Source organism: Lingula anatina, chromosome 1, assembly GCF_051362555.1.
Source record: "Lingula anatina isolate TDL-2025a chromosome 1, LinAna3.0, whole genome shotgun sequence".
Taxonomy (NCBI): domain Eukaryota; kingdom Metazoa; phylum Brachiopoda; class Lingulata; order Lingulida; family Lingulidae; genus Lingula; species Lingula anatina.
Genome location: NC_141767.1, coordinates 27,028,626 through 27,049,997, shown reverse-complemented (window position 1 = coordinate 27,049,997; position 21,372 = coordinate 27,028,626). Strand labels below are relative to the sequence as shown.

General features: G+C 34.3%; 3 protein-coding genes across 3 annotated transcripts; 2 read left to right on the top strand and 1 right to left on the bottom strand.

The window, feature by feature from the left end:
• Positions 1-219: 219 nt before the first annotated feature.
• On the top strand, positions 220-9,010 carry LOC106159145 (E3 ubiquitin-protein ligase CHFR). Its single transcript, XM_013535350.3, has 20 exons — positions 220-440; positions 761-857; positions 1,192-1,240; positions 1,365-1,428; positions 2,126-2,221; positions 2,419-2,462; positions 2,808-3,130; positions 3,623-3,698; positions 4,186-4,264; positions 4,564-4,628; positions 4,844-4,902; positions 5,329-5,424; positions 5,613-5,857; positions 5,994-6,161; positions 6,547-6,630; positions 6,832-6,902; positions 7,361-7,448; positions 7,805-7,924; positions 8,360-8,435; positions 8,814-9,010. Exons 1-20 carry the CDS (start codon positions 332-334, stop codon positions 8,851-8,853), a joined length of 2,049 nt encoding a protein of 682 aa, XP_013390804.2. The 5' UTR covers positions 220-331; the 3' UTR covers positions 8,854-9,010.
• A 293-nt stretch (positions 9,011-9,303) lies between these two features.
• Positions 9,304-14,013, bottom strand: LOC106159144 (centromere protein Q-like). Its single transcript, XM_013535348.2, has 9 exons — positions 13,846-14,013; positions 13,478-13,532; positions 13,242-13,380; positions 11,835-11,906; positions 10,968-11,043; positions 10,659-10,735; positions 10,426-10,501; positions 10,083-10,166; positions 9,304-9,926 (listed from the first exon to the last, which is right to left on the bottom strand). Exons 1-9 carry the CDS (start codon positions 13,873-13,875, stop codon positions 9,798-9,800), a joined length of 738 nt encoding a protein of 245 aa, XP_013390802.2. The 5' UTR covers positions 13,876-14,013; the 3' UTR covers positions 9,304-9,797.
• Positions 14,014-14,050: 37 nt separating this feature from the next.
• LOC106159143 (replication factor C subunit 2) lies at positions 14,051-17,818 on the top strand. Its single transcript, XM_013535347.2, has 9 exons — positions 14,051-14,226; positions 14,513-14,624; positions 14,975-15,081; positions 15,379-15,480; positions 15,657-15,757; positions 15,932-16,089; positions 16,433-16,498; positions 16,802-16,996; positions 17,480-17,818. The coding sequence occupies exons 1-9, from the start codon at positions 14,102-14,104 to the stop codon at positions 17,591-17,593; spliced, it is 1,080 nt and encodes a 359-aa protein (XP_013390801.2). The 5' UTR covers positions 14,051-14,101; the 3' UTR covers positions 17,594-17,818.
• The last annotated feature ends 3,554 nt before the right edge of the window (positions 17,819-21,372 follow it).

Sequence of the window (21,372 nt, the reverse complement as noted above, 5' to 3'; positions counted from 1 at the left end):
CACAGAAAACTATGTGGGCAAAGTAAAATGTGGAATGCGACACCCGATTCCTGTCATCACATATCTGTCGAAATTAACAATATGTTTTCATAAATGTTATTTTATACTATATGTACCAAAATTAAATATGAATTACGTATTTTATTTTTAAAGATACAAAAATATTTGACAAATTTTAATTACAGTGTTTCATATCGTGGCAAGTAACGTAACACTGGTCCTGAATTTTTACCAGCTGATGTTTATTTGATTGACTTCCTGATGTATGCTGTACGGAGTACCTATAGAACTAGTACTTTGCTGTTGATTATATCAAATCTATAGATTTACAATGACTTCCTCTGAATGCAAACCGTGGGCTCAGCTTGTGTGTACCACAGATACAGATTCGGAACCCATTACTATTGACAAAGATAAGTTTACGATTGGAAGAGCGAAAGGTACAGGCCGCTACTCTGTTTGCTAAGGCAAAACATGAAAGAGCCTAGAAACTGAGTGGCATCCCTATTTGTAATAGCAAGAAGTAATAAGATTGAGTCTGGGCACAGTTGAAATTGAATAATTTTCAGTGCACCTATCCGGACTCCACCTAAGCTCAATTTTCATTGGCACGAAGTTAATGCGTTAACACTTCCATTGACTTTTTTTTATAGTTACATGTACGATATACCAAATAAACGTCCACAGGAGTGATAACATTCTTTTAGATTTGTTATCAAATAAATACTTTGACCATTAACATGAAGTGGCTTTATTTCAGACTGTGATCTCTCTATGCCTGCAAACCGCCTGGTCTCTGGAAAGCACTGTTTCATACAAAAAGATGGATCTGGGAGAGTTTGGTTGTATGATACAAGGTACTGTAAAATAACTTCTATTTTGATTTGAGTGAAGGAAAGAATGTCAGAATTTCTCACCTCAGCTGTACATTATATACATTAAGCAGTGAATTTTTGATTGCATTTTGTTCTTATATTTTACACCTCAACTCTACAACAAAATATCATATGCAGCTAAGAACTTTTCTCCAAGTTTAAAATTCTGACTCCCTGTTACAAAAACACTACAATAGCAGTCAAATTTGTCCAGTATTTGTGATGTAGCTTTTTCTATGCTTATATATAACAAATAGTGTAGACACATGTTTACAATGTTTAATCTTTTAACTTGAAACATTTCTTCTGATTCCAGTACTAATGGAACATTAGTGAACAACAAGGCTAAAATATCAAAAGGAGAAGTAAGTTATTTTTTCATTTTTGATGACATTTTACAAGCAAATATATATAGGTACATATACAAAGGTATATAACTTTGAGAATCAACATAGTTATATGAGTTATTATATTTTTATCTTATTTCAGAGCACTGAGCTGAATCATGGAGATGAGATTCATGTAGTTTTCAAAAAGGGAGATGAAGAACAGAGTAAGTTCTTTAAATACACAAAGGTAGCATGAAGACCTTTGTAAAATTTTATGCATTGTTAAAGTGTCACTGTATTGTGGTAGCCTAAGTCAATTTCTTTGCTACAGATTCTCGTTAATGAACATTTCTTTACTACAGACTACTTGTTAATAAACAAAAATGCTCATTAGCTGGGTAGTTTGATCAAACAGTAAAGTTTTTTTAGAAAAAATTCACCATTTGTACAATAATTTAACTATGAGATTACTAGATGTTGTCACGTCATTTGTTATACGTCTTGCTCTGATACTTAAAATATAAAAGAAGAGAAACATGATGGACAGAGGTATTTTTGTCTTTCTGAGCATGTAACATATGTTACATTAGTGATATTGCACTAAGCATATGCCAGTTTCTTTGACATTTTCTACCATTTTCCACATTGTCCAAGTTGCTACTTGTCTGATATTGTACACTCTGAAAGTCAAATGATATATGGTGGAAATGTATATTAAAAGATTTAGTGCTTTTTAGCATTATAATGCAATTACCACTAGAGTTACAGCCTGCTGAACAATATAGGGGCAACTTGTTTTTTAGCCACAGCAAATGGTTGCTAAATTTGTTTATATTACTCTTTTTGTCAAAATTGTCCTTTTTTATTTTATTTTATATTATTTCATTTTTATTTTATCTATTATTATTTTTTGTGTTTCAGATGTTAGTTACCTGTACCAGTCCATCGCAGAGTTGGAACGTGAAATGTTAGATGAAACCCAGGAGTATACTGCAGATCTTAGTGATATCAGGGAAGGTAAATCTCTTATGATTATAAAGTTACAAATCACATGATAAGATATAACTGTAAATTAGTTTGAAATTTTCATTGTGTTCATACATCATAAATATGTTTAATTTCAACTGGTTTTATTTTTTTACTAGTTATATGGCTGTTAGAATACATATATTTGTGAATAGCAATACTGACAGATGATTTCATATTTCATCTAGACTCAGATGAAGAGCCAGTGCATGTACAAAAGAGATCTGCAGAGGTAGGGATTTCCATGAGTTGAAATTATATTGACTTATAGATATAATAAGAAAGAGTTTTAGGGAAATTCTGACATTTTAAATTAATCACCATCACTAAACAAAAGAAGCCGGGTTGTAGGAATTCTACCTCATGCAGCTATGGGTTTGAAATAAATGAAATCAGGTACAACCAAGGGTTTTTGGTTAATACATCAGAGTACATTTGTGTAATATTAAAAATAAAAAAAACACCAAGTTTTAGTCTTTTTATTCATGACCTTATAGCATATGCTACAGGCCCTGCTGCGCATTTTAATGCTCATATTATGAAATTTAATCTTTATTATTGTTACGGCAATTTTTAGGAAGCATTTGGCAGTGATGATTCAACAGAACCAAAGAAAATCAAACCGGGAAAAGTTGGAGAGGATTTACAAAATGATTCCAATGATCACTTTGAGAACAAACCCTCAAAAAAGAAACACTCTGAGACTGAGATTTCAGGTGGAGGACATAAGTCCTATAATGTAGATACTGTATCCAGATGGCATGAGCAGTCAGCACTGCATACTTATGATAAAGAACAGGATGATGATATGGAAATGAGGGTAAAGAAGTTAGCTAGGGATGAAATAGAAGAAACGTTGTTGTGTTCCATATGTCAGGATATTTTACATGACTGTGTTAGGTGAGTTTAACTATGCTCCATTAATATGAAAAGAACAGTAACCCTAGACTAGTAATTTTTATGCAGTGTAGTTATGTATATCTATTTCTTTTATTTCTGATATCTAGAAAAATAATTTTTAACAGTTGGACTGTAACTGCCACACACGCTAGGTCAGAGTAATTGTACAGGGAGATGTGTTCACATGTGTCACATGACTTGTCCTATACATTCAAACTCCTGCCTTGTTATGGTACATTCAATTAGTTTAGTGTCACGGAATCCCAGTCCCATGTTGTTTTAGGTTTTCCATCATTGTTCACCAGTTTTAACCATTTTTCATTGGTTTCCACCAGTTTTCAAGTTCATAAGTACAAAGTTTATAAGTTTATGGAATTTATGCAGTCAATGAACTCCAAAAACATTTTATGCGTTCTTAATCTGGGGTTATGGTATGGCAACATTTACTCAACACCTGTGATATTTTGAACATGCATCTTTTACTTACTTCAGCCTCCAGCCCTGCATGCATTCCTTTTGCGCTGGTTGTTATTCGGATTGGATGGAGAGGTCACATGAATGCCCTTCAGTATGTATTTGTGTTTCATTTTGGAATTGAGACTATAAGTAGGAACAGAAACTTTTTTATATAAATACATTTAGTGGTTATCTCAATCAGTGCTCCTTGTGTCATATTCAGGTTGTGTCAAAACAAAATGTTTCATTAAGGCTTCGTTCACATGGAAAGTCTATTTTCTAAAAATTAAAAATCTATTTTCTATTCGCGGTATCTTATGATCATGGTCTGTGCCCTGAATACCCCGCAGCGTAATTACTGGCAGCGCGAGCCAGTTACTTCCAAAGCTGTAATTAATTCTCGGCTGCGCTCGGAGTGATCATAAGTTACCGCGAATAGAAAATAGATTTTTAGAAAATAGACTTTTCATGTGAACGGAGTCTGAGTCTGTATCTGATATTTTTACATAGATATGAAGACCAGTTTGTACAATTTATTTGGTTTTAATAGAAGTCACTCTCACCTTACTTCTCTGACTCTGCATTTTCTTTGCTTTTAGTGTCGGTACAAGGTAGAGAGGATCAACAAAAATCATATTGTAAACAATCTTGTGGATGCTTACCTGAAGGCCCATCCAGGTAATGTCTTGAATAGCCAGATGTATCCTAATTGTTATGTGCACGGTCACGGTGCACGGGGCAGATCCAGAGATATTTTCTGACAGTCTTTCATATTATATTTGTTGATTCATCCTCCATTTTTTGACCGTCTTCTGACAGAAAAAATTAGATACCCGTCAATGTAAACTTGAAAATCTGACCATCTTCCGGAAGACCAAGAAGACGGCCTAAATCAGCCCCTGCTACTTTGTGTAACTGTTATTAAGTCTGATGACATATATGCACTTAAACTTTTATGTTGAAATATTTCTTTCTAGAAAAAAGAAGATCTGCAGAAGATTTGCAAGAATTGGATGCTAAAAACAAAATTACAAAGGACATGGTAATTCCCATCATTGAATTTTTTAAAAATTCCTCTAGATTTGAAAGGAAGTTTTTGTTTGGCACTGTTTGAGTGCATTCATTGTACTTATTTACCTGATCAATTTGAAAGGTTGCTTTCCTTATATTATACTAATAGCTATATCCACCAAAGCTTTATTCATATACCCATTATCCATCCTATATCCACCATATCTATTATTTATATATCCATAGCTATATCCACCACGTAAGAAGAGGTACAGTGATGATGAGGATGAGCAGTATTCTGACAGGTATGAAGAGCATTCCCTATCTCTTTTACTACTGTCAGGTGAAATTTTATTTTGAAGGTATACTGTGTAGAAGATGACTCACTTTTATTATGGACTATGCATAACTGTGACACTTTTAGGCCTGGAATTTTATTCAAGTTGTGCAATGTTCATAAGTTTCAGGCCATAGGAAAAAAATCTGCTCCACAGGATTTACGTGAGATTATGTGAGATTTATATGTGATAATTTGAGTTATAAAGTAATGAGTTTTGTGGAGTCTCCTATATTACAGTTTCTGATAATGATTATGAATTTCAAATTTCAGGTTTGTATTAAATGACCAAAAAGTACATTCTTATATAGAATCTGACAGTTATTTAAGCATGGCATGTATTGACATTCCTTAGATACAACTCTGATAGTATGGTACTATTGTTTTTGTCCAGCTCTGGAAGCCAGTCTGATATTGATAGTGATATTACTACCCCTGCCTTTCCTGCTCCCATAGCTCGCATTGGAGGATTTGTCTTTGGAGGTGATGGGTAGGGCCTGCTTCTTTATTTCCCAGTAACCAGTTACATTAACCAGATGCTAGTGAACAATAAATTCCCCATTTTCCCCACACTGAACATACTTTTAAATGTACAGTATTGTTTATTTTTTTAATATATGTGTTAAGTATAGTACTTTTATAGTTGAACCAAATACAAGCACACATTGGACATTTCAGGCCACCAAGAGCCATGTGTAGGTCCTGTCCCGGGCACAGACCTTTGCAAATGGTGACCCCAGCTGCCACAGTGCCTGCTGCTACTACAGCAGTTCCTCAGACAGCCGCTGTCTCAGCTCCAACTGATGCAGCTTCTGGGGATTGTAATGCAGCCACCCAAGGGAATGCTACTAGTTCCCCTCAAAACCAATTACATTCCACACCAGGAACCAGTGCTAGTGAAGGAACCTCTTCCAGTGCTGGGGGTAAACTCTCTTGTTTTCACTTCAACTTTTGGAATCAGAATTGCCTGTTAGTATTTAATCCCATGATCCACAATATCATGTTTAGACAGTTATATTAGCACATAGTCAAGTTTTGATTTGAAGATCAATTCTTCAGGGGCTGGTCCATCCACAGCAGCTTCTGCAGATGTGAAGCGAATGCCTCAGGCACCTGTCTATATATGCACTCCTCAGCAAAACCACATCTTATGCCAGTGTTGCTTTGAGCCCATGCCAGATAGACGGCATTTGCAGTTCACTGACCCGGAAATGCCAAGAATGCAGTGTAAGTTTCATTTCAGTGTACTCTAAGTTGTCTTATATTATGCCTATCATCTATGGAATCTTGTGTTTGAGTATCATTCTGGATTCACTCTAGGATAGTTTGTATATTTCAGCCAAATGAATGATTTGAGCTGTACGATTTTAGTCAAATCAACAGTTTGAACCATATCCATGATAAAAAGTAGCAAAAGGAAGGAAAACATTTACCCAGATGAAAAGAAATACACACACTCACACGCACACACACACACACACACATAGTTAGTTAGTTAGTTACTTAGTTAGAATGGACAAGATGCAAATTGTTAGAATGTTTAGTTTGCTAGGTTTTATGCTCATCATACATGTGATTCAATAGTATAATATTTATTTATCTCTCTTGGTAGGTGCCATATGTCACAGGACATTTTGTCATGCATACTGGGGCTGTAGAAGAGCAGCATGTCTTGGTTGTCTCGATAGGTTTAGAGGTAATTCTTGTAACCTTTGGCACAAGTTTTCTATTTGGATTACAGCCATTTTAGATGCAGCCAATAAATGTGACAATACAACTATGTTATAATGTTTTTTTTTTCAATCACATGTAATTCTATCTTATATTGATTAGTCTGAAAAAATAAATAAAATAAAATATTTTTTAACATGCCATCAACCATGCATGATATTTTCAGATTTGAACTTGGGTCAACAATGCCTAGATCACATTATATTGGACAATGCCTATGAGTCGAGGATATTCAAGGTTACTATTGAAATAATCTACACTAACTTTTTCTACATGGCTATTTGATAGCTTAGTTTTATTGTGAAATATCTGAAGGTTACTTGCTGTAAAAATTTTTAGCATAATATATATTTTATGTAAAATTCATTGGCAAATATCATATTGCCACTCTAAATCTTCATGAAAGTTGAACCTATACACAACCTATTGAAAGCCATGTTAGAATTTGTTTCATCAAAATCTTGTCTATAGTAATCGGTCAGTGGTAGCAGTCTCTTTTGGAAACTCTTTTGAGAGCACAATTTATACATTGACCAGGTTAACATGGTCAACAGTGATATGACATGAATCGCCTTCAATACAAAACAAGTGAAATTGGGTGTGACAGATGGCTAGTAGATAACTTTTTATGTTTTGAGCTTTAAAAAATGAAGAAAAATGTTACATTTTTGCTATTTAATTATTTTATTTTGCAGGAGTATTTGCAAGCTGAGAATTTAAGTGTCCACGATGTTCTCCGCAAATGTTTAACCAAACTGGATGCCAGAGACTACACTTGTCCAGGTACTTCTATTAGACATATAACTTTGTTAAAATATTGCTTCAAATAATTGGTGTAGAGACAAATCATTTGGTTTTAAAAGATCAGTTTTATATGCCTAAATTCCAGGTGCATGTCACATCATCTGTACCCTCTACCAGGGCGACAGATTGTTTTTTCACAGATATTCACAGATATATCTCTAGATAAATACAGTCATTTGGCTCTGTTGATTCTTCGGCTTTTCCCTATATGATCTGCCACCCTGGTAGAGGGTACATCATCTGCACCGCGCGACTAGTCCTCATTGTACTACCTTTATTTGGATTTATAAAATTATATACTTTGAATAATATAAATGCTGACAATATTTTTCCAGACAATGCAAGGCTGGAGCACCTGACATCAGAAACTTACATATGCTATTCTTGTGGCTTGCGCAATTTCAAGGAACTTGCCTATGAATTTAGAAGGGATATACCTGCAGACAAACTGCCAGGTAAGTCCCTCTTCAGTTTCAATTTTTTTGTGAAAGAAATATTGAAAATGTGTTTAAAGATCCAGATGCCAAATAGCTGTTAGAAAATATGTGACAAGAAATTTCCCATTTGTTGATGTAAACAAATTTTGATTGTTTTATATTTCCCTTACTACCCAAAGTGATAGTCACCTTCTAATTCATAAAAGTTTGTAAGTCCCTTTTCTGGGTCATTCATTTTTTTTTTTTCATTCAGCATAACTAATACTCATTCCTATCAAAAATTGCAAAATTTTAAATTTTAGTCGTAAATATTACATATTCAAGTCGGAATTTGAAACAATAGTCAGGTCAAATGGTGTGAATCTGTTACAAAACTTGCTTTAAACTGATTCAATAAGTTTGCTCCTATGCATTAGAGAATTGGTATCCATAATACACATTTTAATTTCACAGCAACTGTAACTGCCAGACCCAACTGCTACTGGGGCCGAAACTGCAGAACACAGAGACACAAGCCACTTCATGCTCAGTAAGTGTATTTATATGGTTATTTGCAGCAACCTGGACATTTGCCCCAGATTAATTTATTTATAGTGGAGTGCTAAATTTATGGGTAAAATGAGAAAACATTTTTCTTTGATAATGAGAATAGACAGGCTTATGATTTCCCCCTCTTAAATATCCTGAATGTTTTATTTTTTCCCAAATATTATTAAATGAGGATGCCCTTACTTTATTTTAAGGTAAAATTATGTAAATTTTTAATTTACTATATGGAAACTTTTTGCTGATGAAATATATCCATTTATGAAATTAATATTCTAAACAATTGCATTTTTTTTCGGTTCAACATAAATGTACTTTTCAAATTATTCTTGCTTTCAAAAGTGTATCTAATTTTTTGTAGGAGATTCAACCACATCTGTGAGCAAACCAGGACACTCTGATATTGGCATATTTTTTGTGGAGAGGCAAATATTCCATGCATGCAAGACCACAAGAATGCAGAATATTAATATTAAACTTTGTTAAAGTGAAAGACTGGAATCTAGAAATAAATTTTGCAATTTTGTCATTTTTAGTAAATGAGACATGAAATGTCAACTGAGAAATTTTATCTTAGTCATTTCAGCCAATTGGTTTATTTTGTAAGCTATATCTCGCCAAACGAAGTTTTAATAACAGCATCAGTCAGATGGCAACTGGCTGAAAAACGTAACGTCATGGCGGTTATTTGAAACTTTTCAGTGAGTCCGCGTCACGAAATAGCGCCGTTATTGGACAACTGCATGACATGAGAAATATAGCAAAAGATGCACAAGTTTTTGTCTGTTATTTAATTTTAAGAAGTCATCTCTTGACAAGTATCATTAATGAAAATATTTTCCAACAATACAGCAAATTTGGATTTTGTTTATTTATCTTCATTATTCCTCACATACATAAAACATATTAATTGCCTTAACATGCAGATTTTTAATAAATAATGATGCAAAAATGAAAGATACCTATAACTTGAAATGAATATAAAAATTATTTTCAATTTTTCTTCATGTTCACCCAACACTCCTTCATAGTATTATTCAGCTTGATCCGATAAAAAAATTAAATAAAATTTTATTGATAATTTTTTTATTACCCTGCAGAAAAGATGTTTAAGACTATGTAGCTGTGAACAAAAAACATCAACAAAAAAAATGGCAGTTCTCTGTCTCTAATAACAAATCCCAACAATATTGTCAGACAATTTACAATTCAACATAATTTTTTTTTTTTTTTTTTTTTTTTTTTTTTTTTTTTTTTTTTTTTGTAGTCAATACATACATACATTCTGAAAGTAAGTGTACATACATATTTGGATGTAGAAATATATCTGTAAACTAAACAATCTTTAATTATCCAACTTCCCAGCATAATGTGATAGTGTTTCCACAAACTTTTGCAAATGACTGTTTTTGGAACTTGACAAGAAGTCTAGAATCTCTGTTAAATTTTGTGGCAGAACTCTGGGATTGATGATCTAAAAGAAATGAAAGAAAAAAAATTTAAGAAAAACTTTTTTAAAATTGCCATTGAAATTACCATTATACTACTTGTCTTATTTGTGCCCAAATTTATAATGCAAAAATGGTCAGCCAAGGAGATATTGCAGCACTAACATGAAGGAAGTATTTACCCGTGAAGTCTTGGTGCTACTTATCTGGGGGAGTGCAGGAATGTTAAGGACAGGATCTTCAATTTTCTGGAGGAGAGGATGCAACTGAAATGAGAAACATGATATAAGAGAATTTTCTTTTCAAATGGTCCAATATCATACACTCAAGTTTATAAAAATAGTTTTTAACTACCAAGAAAATGGCTCTGCAAGGATGTCTATATGCCTGAATACTGGCTTAAATCAGAAAATTCACAAACGCTGTCAAATTTCAAGGTGCTTTTTTTCATCATTTTAATGCAATGTTAGTGTATTTTGGAAATCATTCAGAGAATACCCTATGGTTCCTTTGGTAATGCATTACCTCATCAGTTTGAACATCCAGCTGTGTGACTTCATTTTTGTAATTGTCAAGATCTTCTTCTGCTTGGAAGGCTAAACTGTAAATATCATATATGCAATGCAAATTGACAAAATACCAGCAAGAACATTTTTAAATAGTGAATACATGGCGAAATTGAATACATGTTTGAAAAATATAAAAATGACCCCAAGGATAAGCAAACCATTCCATAGTCTAGATCTAATAGCACTTACCTCTCATATAATTGAACTTCTTTTTCTAATTTTTCCATCTTGTTTGAACTCTTCACTAGAGTACCTTCTATGTTACGCTGCAAGAGACCAATTGAAATGACTCAGTTCCCTTGGACTGGTTGGCATCGAGTAATATGGAAACGATATGTAAACTTCATACAAAGGTCCATTTCTAACATTAAACCATTACTCATAGATGATCATCAAGTTTTTCTTTACCTTTAAAAAGTTTTGCTAACCTTTTTTTTTAATCTGTCTCTCCAAATAAGTTTTACTTGTAAGTTTAGGGACATCAAACCATGAACTTACTGCAAGCTGTTCCAGATTCTTGTAATCTGCAGCTCTGGTTGCAGGAGCCTTCATCTGTTCCAGTTTTTTCATGACACTTTTAAAATATAAATATCAAATGAACAAAGATAAAAATAATTATTACACCCATAGTAATGACATTCCATAAAGATGAGAAGATAAGTTAATCCAAACTTGGTACCAGGCCCCCCGTTTCACAAAGAATCTTAAATCCGTAGTTGACTAGCTTGAGCTGAGTGACCTAGCTAGGTCGACTACGCTGCAGTCGACTAGAAGTGTTTCACAAAGAATTCTAACGTCTTAGCTTGGCGTGCTTACTGTAGTTGTCCAAGAACAATCGTTTATCAACAATAAAGATCAGTCAAAACATAAACAAAGTTTGTTTTTGAACTTTATTGATTCAACTTCAAAGCAACAGTAAAACATAAGCTTGTCTTGTAACACTGCTGTCGCACATCTAGCGATCAAAAACATAAACTTGCGATCAGCTGGGTGAAGGTGTATTTTATTTTTTATTTAAATATTCAATAAATGTCAGTGCTATTCAAGGACATTATAACACTTTATCTTGAAGGAGGTATGTTCTTTTCAAATTTTTGTTGTTTATGATGTAATTTACCGACTTTTAGTTGAGCTTGCCGACTTAAGTCTCCTTCCAAGGAGACTAGACATCATCGACTAGCAGCAAAGAAAAAAACGACGTAAGCGACCTTTTAGATTCTTTGTGAAACGAGACTTATTGACGTAACGACTTTATTATGTTGGTAACCAAGCTCTTAGTCAGGGAAACCAACTTAAGTTTTTTTGTGAAATGGGAGCCTGTTTGTGTAAGATCAGGGGATTTCACAGACAAATGACTTAGTTTACCTTGATTTCAATGCAATGAGGTGGTCTTGCACATCATCATAGCTTGTTGCACTGGTATTTGCCAACACAGAGCTAAAAATACAAGAAGAAAAAACATTTTTATTCACAAATAAGCAGTTTGTAAAAGGAGTCACTTTACCTACAAAAATACTACACACTGAAAGAACCTTTTAAAATACAAAATTTTACAAATGTACCTAAAACTTGAAACTTATTATCTTTATTATGTGTGAAGTGACAGGACCCCTCTGGCATTCAGAAAGGACACAGATGTCAAGTAATAGCATGCAACCCCAGGGGAAACCGCGCACCGAAATTTCAGTTACATTTCATGGTACAGCAAAAAAGAAAAAATAAAATAAGGGCTCATTCTTAATGAAATATTATTCTTTGTAGATCGATCCAATTTTATGAGGACTCTCACTGAATGCAATCAGTTTAACAGATTTACACGCCTCCACTTGTTAAAGCACTTGTATAATCACCAGCTTTTAGTATTCTACTTAATGCCAGTTCATCTGTTTCATCTGGTCACCTGTTTCATCAAGAATGAACCCTAAGTTACTAAAAGACTAAAGAAATTATCCTTAAGATACAGGTATAGATTATAGCATATCTGCTTACATAAACTAAAAGGATGAAATAACTGACTAAAGCGCAAAATGGTCACTTCGCTGCTGCAGTCCACAATCAAGTGAACTGCTCACCTGTTTGTCAGCTTCTAACCCCAGCCAATATCAACAATATTATATACCCCGTTCACGCTGTCATCTAAAACCAAATCCCACATTGAAAAATTTCAGGTTTAACTTCCTGTTTTGAACACTCATGCATGGGCTGCACAGGAAAACTCAAAATGCCAAACAAAAATATGGGGCCATTTACAGCTCTAATGGTACTCAGCTTTTGTCCTCTGTTTTTATTTGTGATGGTAAATGCAACTCAAAAGACATTCTGGACAGCATTCTTGGAACATATCAGATGGCAAAATGAGTTTACATTTCTTCATGTTGTAGTGAGGGGTGACCTCCAAATGCTCTTGGTGCAATCACATAAGTGATAAACAATTGTTCATAGATACTCGCACTTTTCTGCGCATATGCACAGTAAGATCTAAACAGGTGTCGGTTCCGGTAAGTTATTCGTATAGCTGAAGAAAATCTAGCTCGCTAGCAGAATTTTGAGAAACCGGTTAACAAAAATCCTCATGCGTTCAGACTATTACAATTATTCTAATCGAGACCAAATCCGCTATTTATTTGAATAAAGGACTATAGTATGAACGGGTAATAGTGACCTTATGTAGTTATCCAAGAGAACTTTCAATTAACTAAAAATGTAAATAATTAAGATGTAATCTTTTACACAGACTTGCATGCACACTCACACACTTATGTTATGTCACACCTTATTGTGGACTCCATCATTTGACTTAGAAAATCCCTGGTTGCCCTGTGAATTGGCTTCCATTTGGCAAAAGCTCTACCCGTCAGGTTTTTGTTGCAGAACTGATCATCAGAACCTTCATCACTGGGAGGTCTTTCACCTGAAATATCATCAACACCTCTTTAGTGAAGTCCCATTTGATACATGAAATGTATAATGAAACAAACCACTTAAACTTGATGTAATTGGAATTTTACCTTTAGATCTTTTTCTTCTTTTATTCTGGGATTTGCCTCGCCCTTCTGATGTCACCTTGAAGACACAAATTTCAGTTTCATTAAAATTATCAAGATACTTTTGCACTTAGATTCTTTACATTGCCCCAGGCAAAGAAGGTATATCACTCACAGTTACATTTCCTTGGTCCCTGGCATTATATTACATACCGGAGAAAGTAAATGGGAATGCTAAGGAATGAAGCAAAGCTTGCAAAACAAGTAACAATACCCTGGTTGTAAATAATAACGATTGGCTAGAGCTGTCACTTGGATTGGACGTACATGTACATTGCACTGCAAGTGTAACAGGCAAGTCACGATTATGCACCGCATTATTTGTATCTTACCTGTTTTGAATTTTTTCTTTTTGGTGCCATGTTTAGTTTTCCTTAAATTTAATATCATAACATCACCTCTGTGCTACCCTCACTGCTGGGCTTTTCTGAGCGGTTTACGTAGTATTTTTCTTAATTCCCGGCATGTCACGTGGTTAGACAAATGTAAGCCTTGCCCCGATTGGTTTGTTTACAAGTTTACCAATCAACGTGAAGTTTGTAAAATAAATTAGGCTGCGAGATTTCGCGGGAAACAAATTTTGTCAACATGGCTGGCGGTGAAGAAGACATGGAAATTGAAGTTGAGAAGACGAAAGACACTGGAGATGACAGTAGTGGTAGTATTAAAGGAAAGCCCAGTGAAAGCAAAACATCTGGCTATGAACTACCGTGGTGAGAAATGTTGACTTAGTTCTTTTAGGGTGTAGAAACTGCATGTGTGACGTGTTGGGGGGGGGGGGGGGCAATTTGTTTGGTAGGTTGAAGAACGGTACAATAGATTTACACAGCATTTTTTTGTACATTTCAAAATTGAATATTCCATTTCAGTTGGACGTGGTGCATTTAAAACAATCTGATTTTAAGAGTTTGACAATATGAGATACATATTTTTTATGTAATGAATGTACAGTACGTACAGGTACTTCTGTATCTTTAACAAGCATGCTTTACATTGCAGGGTAGAGAAATATCGTCCTTTGAAACTACATGATATAGTTGGAAATACAGAAACTATCAGTCGATTAGAAGTGTTTGCAAAAGAAGGCAATGTTCCAAATGTAATAATTGCGGTAAGTTAATTTCCAGTAGCATGTGCACAGGGGCGGATTCAGAGATATTTTCTGACAGTCTTCCAAATTATCTTTGTTGATCCAACCTCCATTTTTGACCGTCTTCCGACAGAAAAAATAGATACCCGTCAATGTAAACTTGAAAATCTGACCGTCTTCCGGAAGACCCAGAAGACGGCCTAAATCCGCCCCTGTGTGCAGTTCATTTTCACATCAGTCTCAACAGCATGTTAGGCTTTAATGCATTCAAATGTCTATGATATATTTGCTGTTATTAACTAGATTATGTTGATGCATAAAAACTAATATTGAAGTCACTTAAACTTTTAAATCAGTCTTTTGGTTTACAGGGTCCACCAGGCACAGGCAAAACGACTAGTATTTTGTGCTTGGCCAGAGCTTTATTAGGACCTTCTTTCAGAGATGCAGTTATGGAGTTAAATGCCTCTAATGACAGGTAGAAAACTAATATAAAGATTGTACTAGAACATAGCAATATTTAAATAAAAGCATTATATGAAAATACATTAATAAATGTCTTACTCTTTTGTGTTGTCATATTATTACACTTTTATTTACACTTAGGTAGAATTCTTTTGGAAACTAAAATTAGCAAAATACACAAGATTGTTTGGATTTGTTAGTAGCTTAGTTTCACTTGAATTTGACAATTCATCATTAGGCAAAATTACAATAGCAGATACCATTAGGTTTTGTACTGTACAGACAAATATCTGTTTAATTTTGTTCTTAGGGGTATAGATGTTGTTAGGAACAAGATCAAGATGTTTGCCCAGCAGAAGGTCACTCTGCCAAAAGGAAGACATAAAATAATCATATTGGATGAGGCAGACAGGTAAATATGCAAGAGAATAGAATGCTTACATCTCTCCGTGTTATATCAGTCACTTACAGATACTCCCTTGGTTTTTGCTGTACACTCACATCATGCTACAATAAAGCAATGGGTTTTTTAACTGTTTTCTTTGAAAATGACACCACAGGTACAAAATGACCCCTTCTTTATTTCAGCATGACTGATGGTGCTCAGCAGGCCCTGAGGAGAACCATGGAGATTTACTCTAAAACCACCAGATTTGCTCTAGCTTGCAATGCATCGGACAAGATTATTGGTAAATTATGTTATCTATCTATGGTTTCAAGTTTAAGGTAAAAAAAATAATAATAAACTTGTGAAAATGATGTCAAGAATGGATGACCCCTTAAAACATGTTTTTTGTTTTTTTTTTTGTTTTTTTTTTGGAAACCCTCCACGTGTATATCAACAGCATTTTATGTTATTACAGAACCTATCCAGTCTCGGTGTGCTGTCTTAAGGTATTCCAAACTCTCTGACAAACAGGTGTTGGACAGGTTACTAACTGTATGTGAAAAGGAAAATGTGAGTTATTCAGATGATGGCCTAGAAGCTGTAGTTTTCACAGCCCAGGGGGACATGAGACAGGTGAGAAAGACCAAGGACTCCATGGTCAATTTCAATATTAATTGAGTAATTTTTTTTTTTCCGGAACTCCTGTGCCTGTGGTCTGTGGTTATTTTATAAATTGATGGTTACCGTTTTGTTTGTTTAGATGACAGTGAATTTAAGTTAGGATTGTTCATATTGTGTTAAAGAGTTGGTTTTGCCACATGTATGAATGACTTTAGGTTAATTCAACTGGATTTCTTTGTAATTGCTGACATGCAAAATAAATACAGTTTTTATAAGGATTAAAACAAATTTCGGGCAGAATATATAGTTTCTGCATTTATTTTGGTTTTATTCAGCTTTTGTGTCTTTTTATTAGGGCATAAACAATTTACAGTCCACTTTCCAAGGCTTTGGGCATGTGAATAGTGAAAATGTTTTTAAGGTAAGTTTTCCTCAAAATATGGAGTCAGACTGATAAAGAATGAATCTACAAGAGCATTCTAGAGGGAAAGGGATATGAAAAATATTCCTATAGATATAACCTAACCTTATATCTTTGCCAAAGAATGTATATACTGTATATTTAAAGTTTAATTATTAAAGTGTCTATAAGATGAAAATTTTGGGATTCACTTTTTTTCTTTCACTCCTTTCTCTTTTTTTCTTTCTTTTTCTCTTTCTTTCTACCTTTGAAATACCTGTATAATTTTAACTAATGACGAAACATATTGTGTTCATTGTCCAGGTGTGTGATGAACCTCACCCACTTCATGTGAAGAACATACTTGATCACTGTGTGAACGGAAACATTGATGAAGCCTACAAGATAATGCACTCCCTGTGGAAATTAGGTTACTCTCCAGAGGACATCATTACAATTGTGTTCCGGGTCTGCAAAACACACAATATGCCTGAGTATTTGAAGTTGGAATATATTAAGGTTAGGAAAATTTTTAAATTATTCTAAAGCAGCATGGTTTGCTTTCACCATATTGCATGGTGATTTAGCAGAATGACAATAAGGTTGTTATTGTGGAATATTTTGGGCCTTTAATTTGTAAAATCATGTTCAAACAAAATTTAGACGGTTATGGATTCAAAATCCATGAACTTGTATTTTTATATTTATAAGAGGTCTGTGTTTCTAGAGTCTCACTCTTCATGACATGTTTTATCAAGTGTATCGGTATAAAGACCAGAAAAATAAATGAGAGAACAGTTTCATTAGCTCTGTATGTATAAATTCAAATTATTGTTTTTCTTTTTATCAAGAGCTTGTAAAATATGTAAAATACTCCCTGATGATGGTGACTGACAGTCACAGAAATATTGGAGGTAATACCCACATATTTTACAAGCTCTTGATAAAAAGAAAAACAATAATTTGAATCAGAAAAATAAAGTATTATTGTTTTATTTATAGGAAATTGGATATACACACATGAGGATAGCAGAAGGAGTGGAATCATTACTACAGATGTCAGGACTTTTAGCAAAACTGTGCAAGAAATCTGCAGTCCCTGCCACTGGGCAGTGATCAACTGATGTAGAACTTGATTCTATAGAGATGATGCTGTAGATGCCTTCCTTGGCTTCAGCCCATTTTTACTGGAAAACTTTTTGAAACACGTCCCTTTTGTCACTGACAATCTTTAACACAGGAATTCTTGGCATTGTTAGCTCAAACATTGCTGATATAAACTTTTTTGTTTTATTTTGAAAATCCAGTAGAAGATTATAATAAACTTTTTTTGTTTTGAAAGTCTCGTAAGATTATTCTTTATCTTTGTGAAAGAAAAAAGCTTTTGCTGAGATTCAATGTAAAACAAAACAACATATCATAATTATTTAAATCAAAAGCAGCTGCCCAATTTATTCTTTCCCAAACCTGACTGAGCCTTTTGCGAATTTGAAGCTTGAGTCACCATGTTTTGTAAACCTTACCAACGTCACTAAATTCAGAATAGCTTGAGTAAAATGGGATGAGTCGCATTATTTCAAGAGCGGTAAAATGCTGCCAAGTGAAATTATTGTCTGTGCATTTACCATTGTATTAACTGTGGATTACACGTTTAGAAAATGAACCTTTAACTAGTGGGAACTAACAGACTGAAATTGAATCAAGGAATTCTGTTATAACTCCTTGATTGAATACACTTATTTCTCTTGCCTGGTAATCAACCCTAATATTTTTCTAAATGACGATTTGATGAACAATAATTTCTGGATATGCAGATAGGAATTGTAGATTGGTAATGATAGATTCACATCCTTATGACCGTTTAAAAACAAGGGTAAGTTATTTTGTATATAATTCCTAGTAATGGGGAAATGGAACTATATAAAGGCGTTTACGTGGAAATAAAAACTTATTTGGGTACTGCTCACTTTATTGAAAAAGTACAGTCCGAAACGCTAACAAAGATGGCACCTAATTTGTTTTCACTACTTTTGATTACCGGATTTGTGGCCTATGCTGTTGGCTGTATTGTAAGTAGTCCAATGTGTAAAAGGTAACATTTTATAGCAATTATGCAACTGAAAAGACATTATTGTTCCCTTTACTCGAATTCTATTTATCAATAAGATAGGAAGTATAATTCAAACACCATTGGGTATTTTTCTTCAGGGTGAATGTCTGTTGCCCAAAGTTTCAGAGAACATCAGAAACTGGCCTGTAGAGAGGGGACTTTCCTGAGCTCTCTGAAACTCAAGGTGATGTCTGTAAGCATGAAATATACTTACAGGTGGCTTAAAATTGATTTATTTCCTTTTTGGTCCACAAATTGACACTGGCCATTATTTTCTCTCAAATATTATTGTTATTGTGATAGTCAAATTTGGTTTGCAGGCAATTTTGTAAAATTGAAAAAATATATATATATTCTGAATTCCATATCTTTATTTCCTATATAAGATGGATATGTTATTTAAAAACGTTCAAAAAGACTATCATTTAAGATTAATTTTCCAGTTTTCAAACGTTTTTTTCCTTCTAAAGGTTGTGCACAAAAAAGACATGTTTGACTGCTGAAAATGATAATTTTTTTCTCGGATATATAGTCTATAACTCACAATGCCATTGTTTTATTATTTCTCTTTTTTTAATGGCGTCACCTGTTACCGTTTTTCGCCCTGTGAGTTAAGTAGAGTAGGCAGATCCTGTGTGAAACTCGTGTTGCAGTAGAGAGAAAGCTTTGTATTGGGGTTTTTAATATCGCATCTCGTGATTAACTTAAAATACAATGTTCATGTTCCAGAGGGAATGCGGTACTGCGAATATGGCATGTGCTGACACCTGTCGAGAAAGACGTGCAGCAAGCCTAAGAACGGCCAAAGTCCTCAGCCACGCTGTCTTTCGCCAATTAGACTTGGAGGTGGTGAATTGTTTCTCCCGATGTAATGGTTCCTTGAGGGACTGTATTGATGCATGCTAGCAAAGGCAATTCCCCTAAAAGTACCAACACTGGAGGTCTTCTAAGTGATTTGTGATTAATGGATTTGTATGCCGTTTAGAATAAAAATATGCCACTTAAAACTTGTGTTTTGTCATTATTCCATTTTGTAAATTAGGAAGTTTCTGCGGCTAACAGTAGAAAATGACACAAATCTTTTATCTAGGGTTTTAGATTCATTGAGGTGCCAATTGAACATATATATCCACGAATATTGTTTCAATAAATCAACACGCACAAGACATTTGGCCAACTCCACTTGTATACGTAGAAATACAAAATCTTTACTTAAATTTGTTAAGTTTGTTATTTTTCTTTTGGGTTTATTATTACATTGTTGGTAATCAGTACCAAAAGGTCACCATCGATTAGTCTTCAAGGGTGCAGCTTTACAATCCTTCCCTACACGGGATATATTTTTATAAATAGGGCCTTCGTTTTTGAGATAATTAATTGGCGGATGGTAATTAGATAAAATAAATAAAAACCTGTTCTCTTTTTACTTTTAATTTTTGATAAAATTCCCAGAGTTTAAGTGTGATTTTAGCTACTTTTTGCCGAACTAATTTACAATGAACCTGATATTTTTTTAGAAATTAATCATATTGATAAATATAAGCGTGAGAGTGGTAGGCCCATCTGAGAACACATTTAGGCACCAGTCATTTCGTCGATAATTGATTAAACACGTATTGATTAACCAGTTACTTTAACGTGGCACATGTAGCAAATGTGAGATTACTTTTTGATTCAGGCTTGCGGGCGGGTACACTTTGACCATAGGATCCGATAGTAATTTGTTACAAAATTATTTTTGAATCGAATATATTTAATACTTATTTCGTTTACCATTTTAGAGACCCCTGATTTCAGAGGGTAGTGAACGGGAACAACAGACCAAAATGACCGTCTTTTTATCTAGAGACATATCTGTGAATATCTGTTGAAAATCAATCTGTCGCCCTGGTAGAGGGAGGCAGACGGGGTGATATTAAGACTTCTATAATCTTCCAAGATTAAACGACTCTTGAAAAATACATCAAATACATATTTCATAAATCGAACAACTTGCCGCAGCATCTGGTCCCATTTTGTTAACTATTGTTTTAATTCAGTTGGGAACTAACTGTTGATTGGACGTGAATGGAATATCACACTTAAATCTTTAAGGTACCTGATCAAAGAAAAAACTATTCAATTGATTCACAGCCCCAATTTAATCCATTGTGATTCGACATTGGGTAGAAGCAGGTCCTTATAATGAAGCATGGTATAATCGACCGAGAAATTTTTCAGGGCTTCTTTACAAGGTGGTAAATTATATGTCACCATATACTGATCAAAATGACACTTTTTGTAGTGTTGATTTAAACCAAAACCGGGATGCACGTCAATGGAATGGCCATGGGTATCACTCAGTTTTGTCAAGCGCCAACAGAAATGATTGTGCATATTTGTGCATGCCATGGGATCTATTATGCTTTTAGTTGCAGTCCCATAGGGAGTTATATCCCTCAAACGACCAATTTGTCGCAGCGTTCTCAGTTGTATTGGATATTTCTCATTTTGAGGTAATTCGAAAAAAAAGTATAGGTTTCGGAAATTATACATACGATATGGATGCCTGGTTTCAACTGACGATTCTATCGCATCTAAAAGCTGGGGATAATTTGACAGATTCCCACGAGGCACGATCATTTCATCCAAATCCACTACTATAATCTTATTATATCGGTACATATTTCTGTATATGCAGTCATTTATCACCGGTGATGACATGAGAAAAAATATCGCCTCATCGGTTTGATTCATTGGCCTTTCTACAATCGTGTACGTGAGGAAACCCTCCTGATGGTAATGT

Excerpts from the sequence above, each read along its gene's own strand:
- LOC106159145 (XM_013535350.3), top strand. The coding sequence starts at position 332 with ATGACTTCCTCTGAATGCAAACCGTGGGCTCAGCTTGTGTGTACCACA. Across the intron at positions 2,222-2,418 it reads TCTTAGTGATATCAGGGAAG|ACTCAGATGAAGAGCCAGTG; the intron begins GTAAATCTCTTA and ends TATTTCATCTAG. Across the intron at positions 4,629-4,843 it reads ACAAAATTACAAAGGACATG|CTATATCCACCACGTAAGAA; the intron begins GTAATTCCCATC and ends ATATATCCATAG.
- LOC106159144 (XM_013535348.2), bottom strand. The coding sequence starts at position 13,875 with ATGGCACCAAAAAGAAAAAATTCAAAACAG. Across the intron at positions 13,533-13,845 it reads AAAGAAAAAATTCAAAACAG|GTGACATCAGAAGGGCGAGG; the intron begins GTAAGATACAAA and ends TGTGTCTTCAAG. Across the intron at positions 10,167-10,425 it reads TGGATGTTCAAACTGATGAG|TTGCATCCTCTCCTCCAGAA; the intron begins GTAATGCATTAC and ends TTCTCATTTCAG.
- LOC106159143 (XM_013535347.2), top strand. The coding sequence starts at position 14,102 with ATGGCTGGCGGTGAAGAAGACATGGAAATTGAAGTTGAGAAGACGAAA. Across the intron at positions 15,758-15,931 it reads TGCATCGGACAAGATTATTG|AACCTATCCAGTCTCGGTGT; the intron begins GTAAATTATGTT and ends ATGTTATTACAG. Across the intron at positions 16,090-16,432 it reads CCCAGGGGGACATGAGACAG|GGCATAAACAATTTACAGTC; the intron begins GTGAGAAAGACC and ends TCTTTTTATTAG.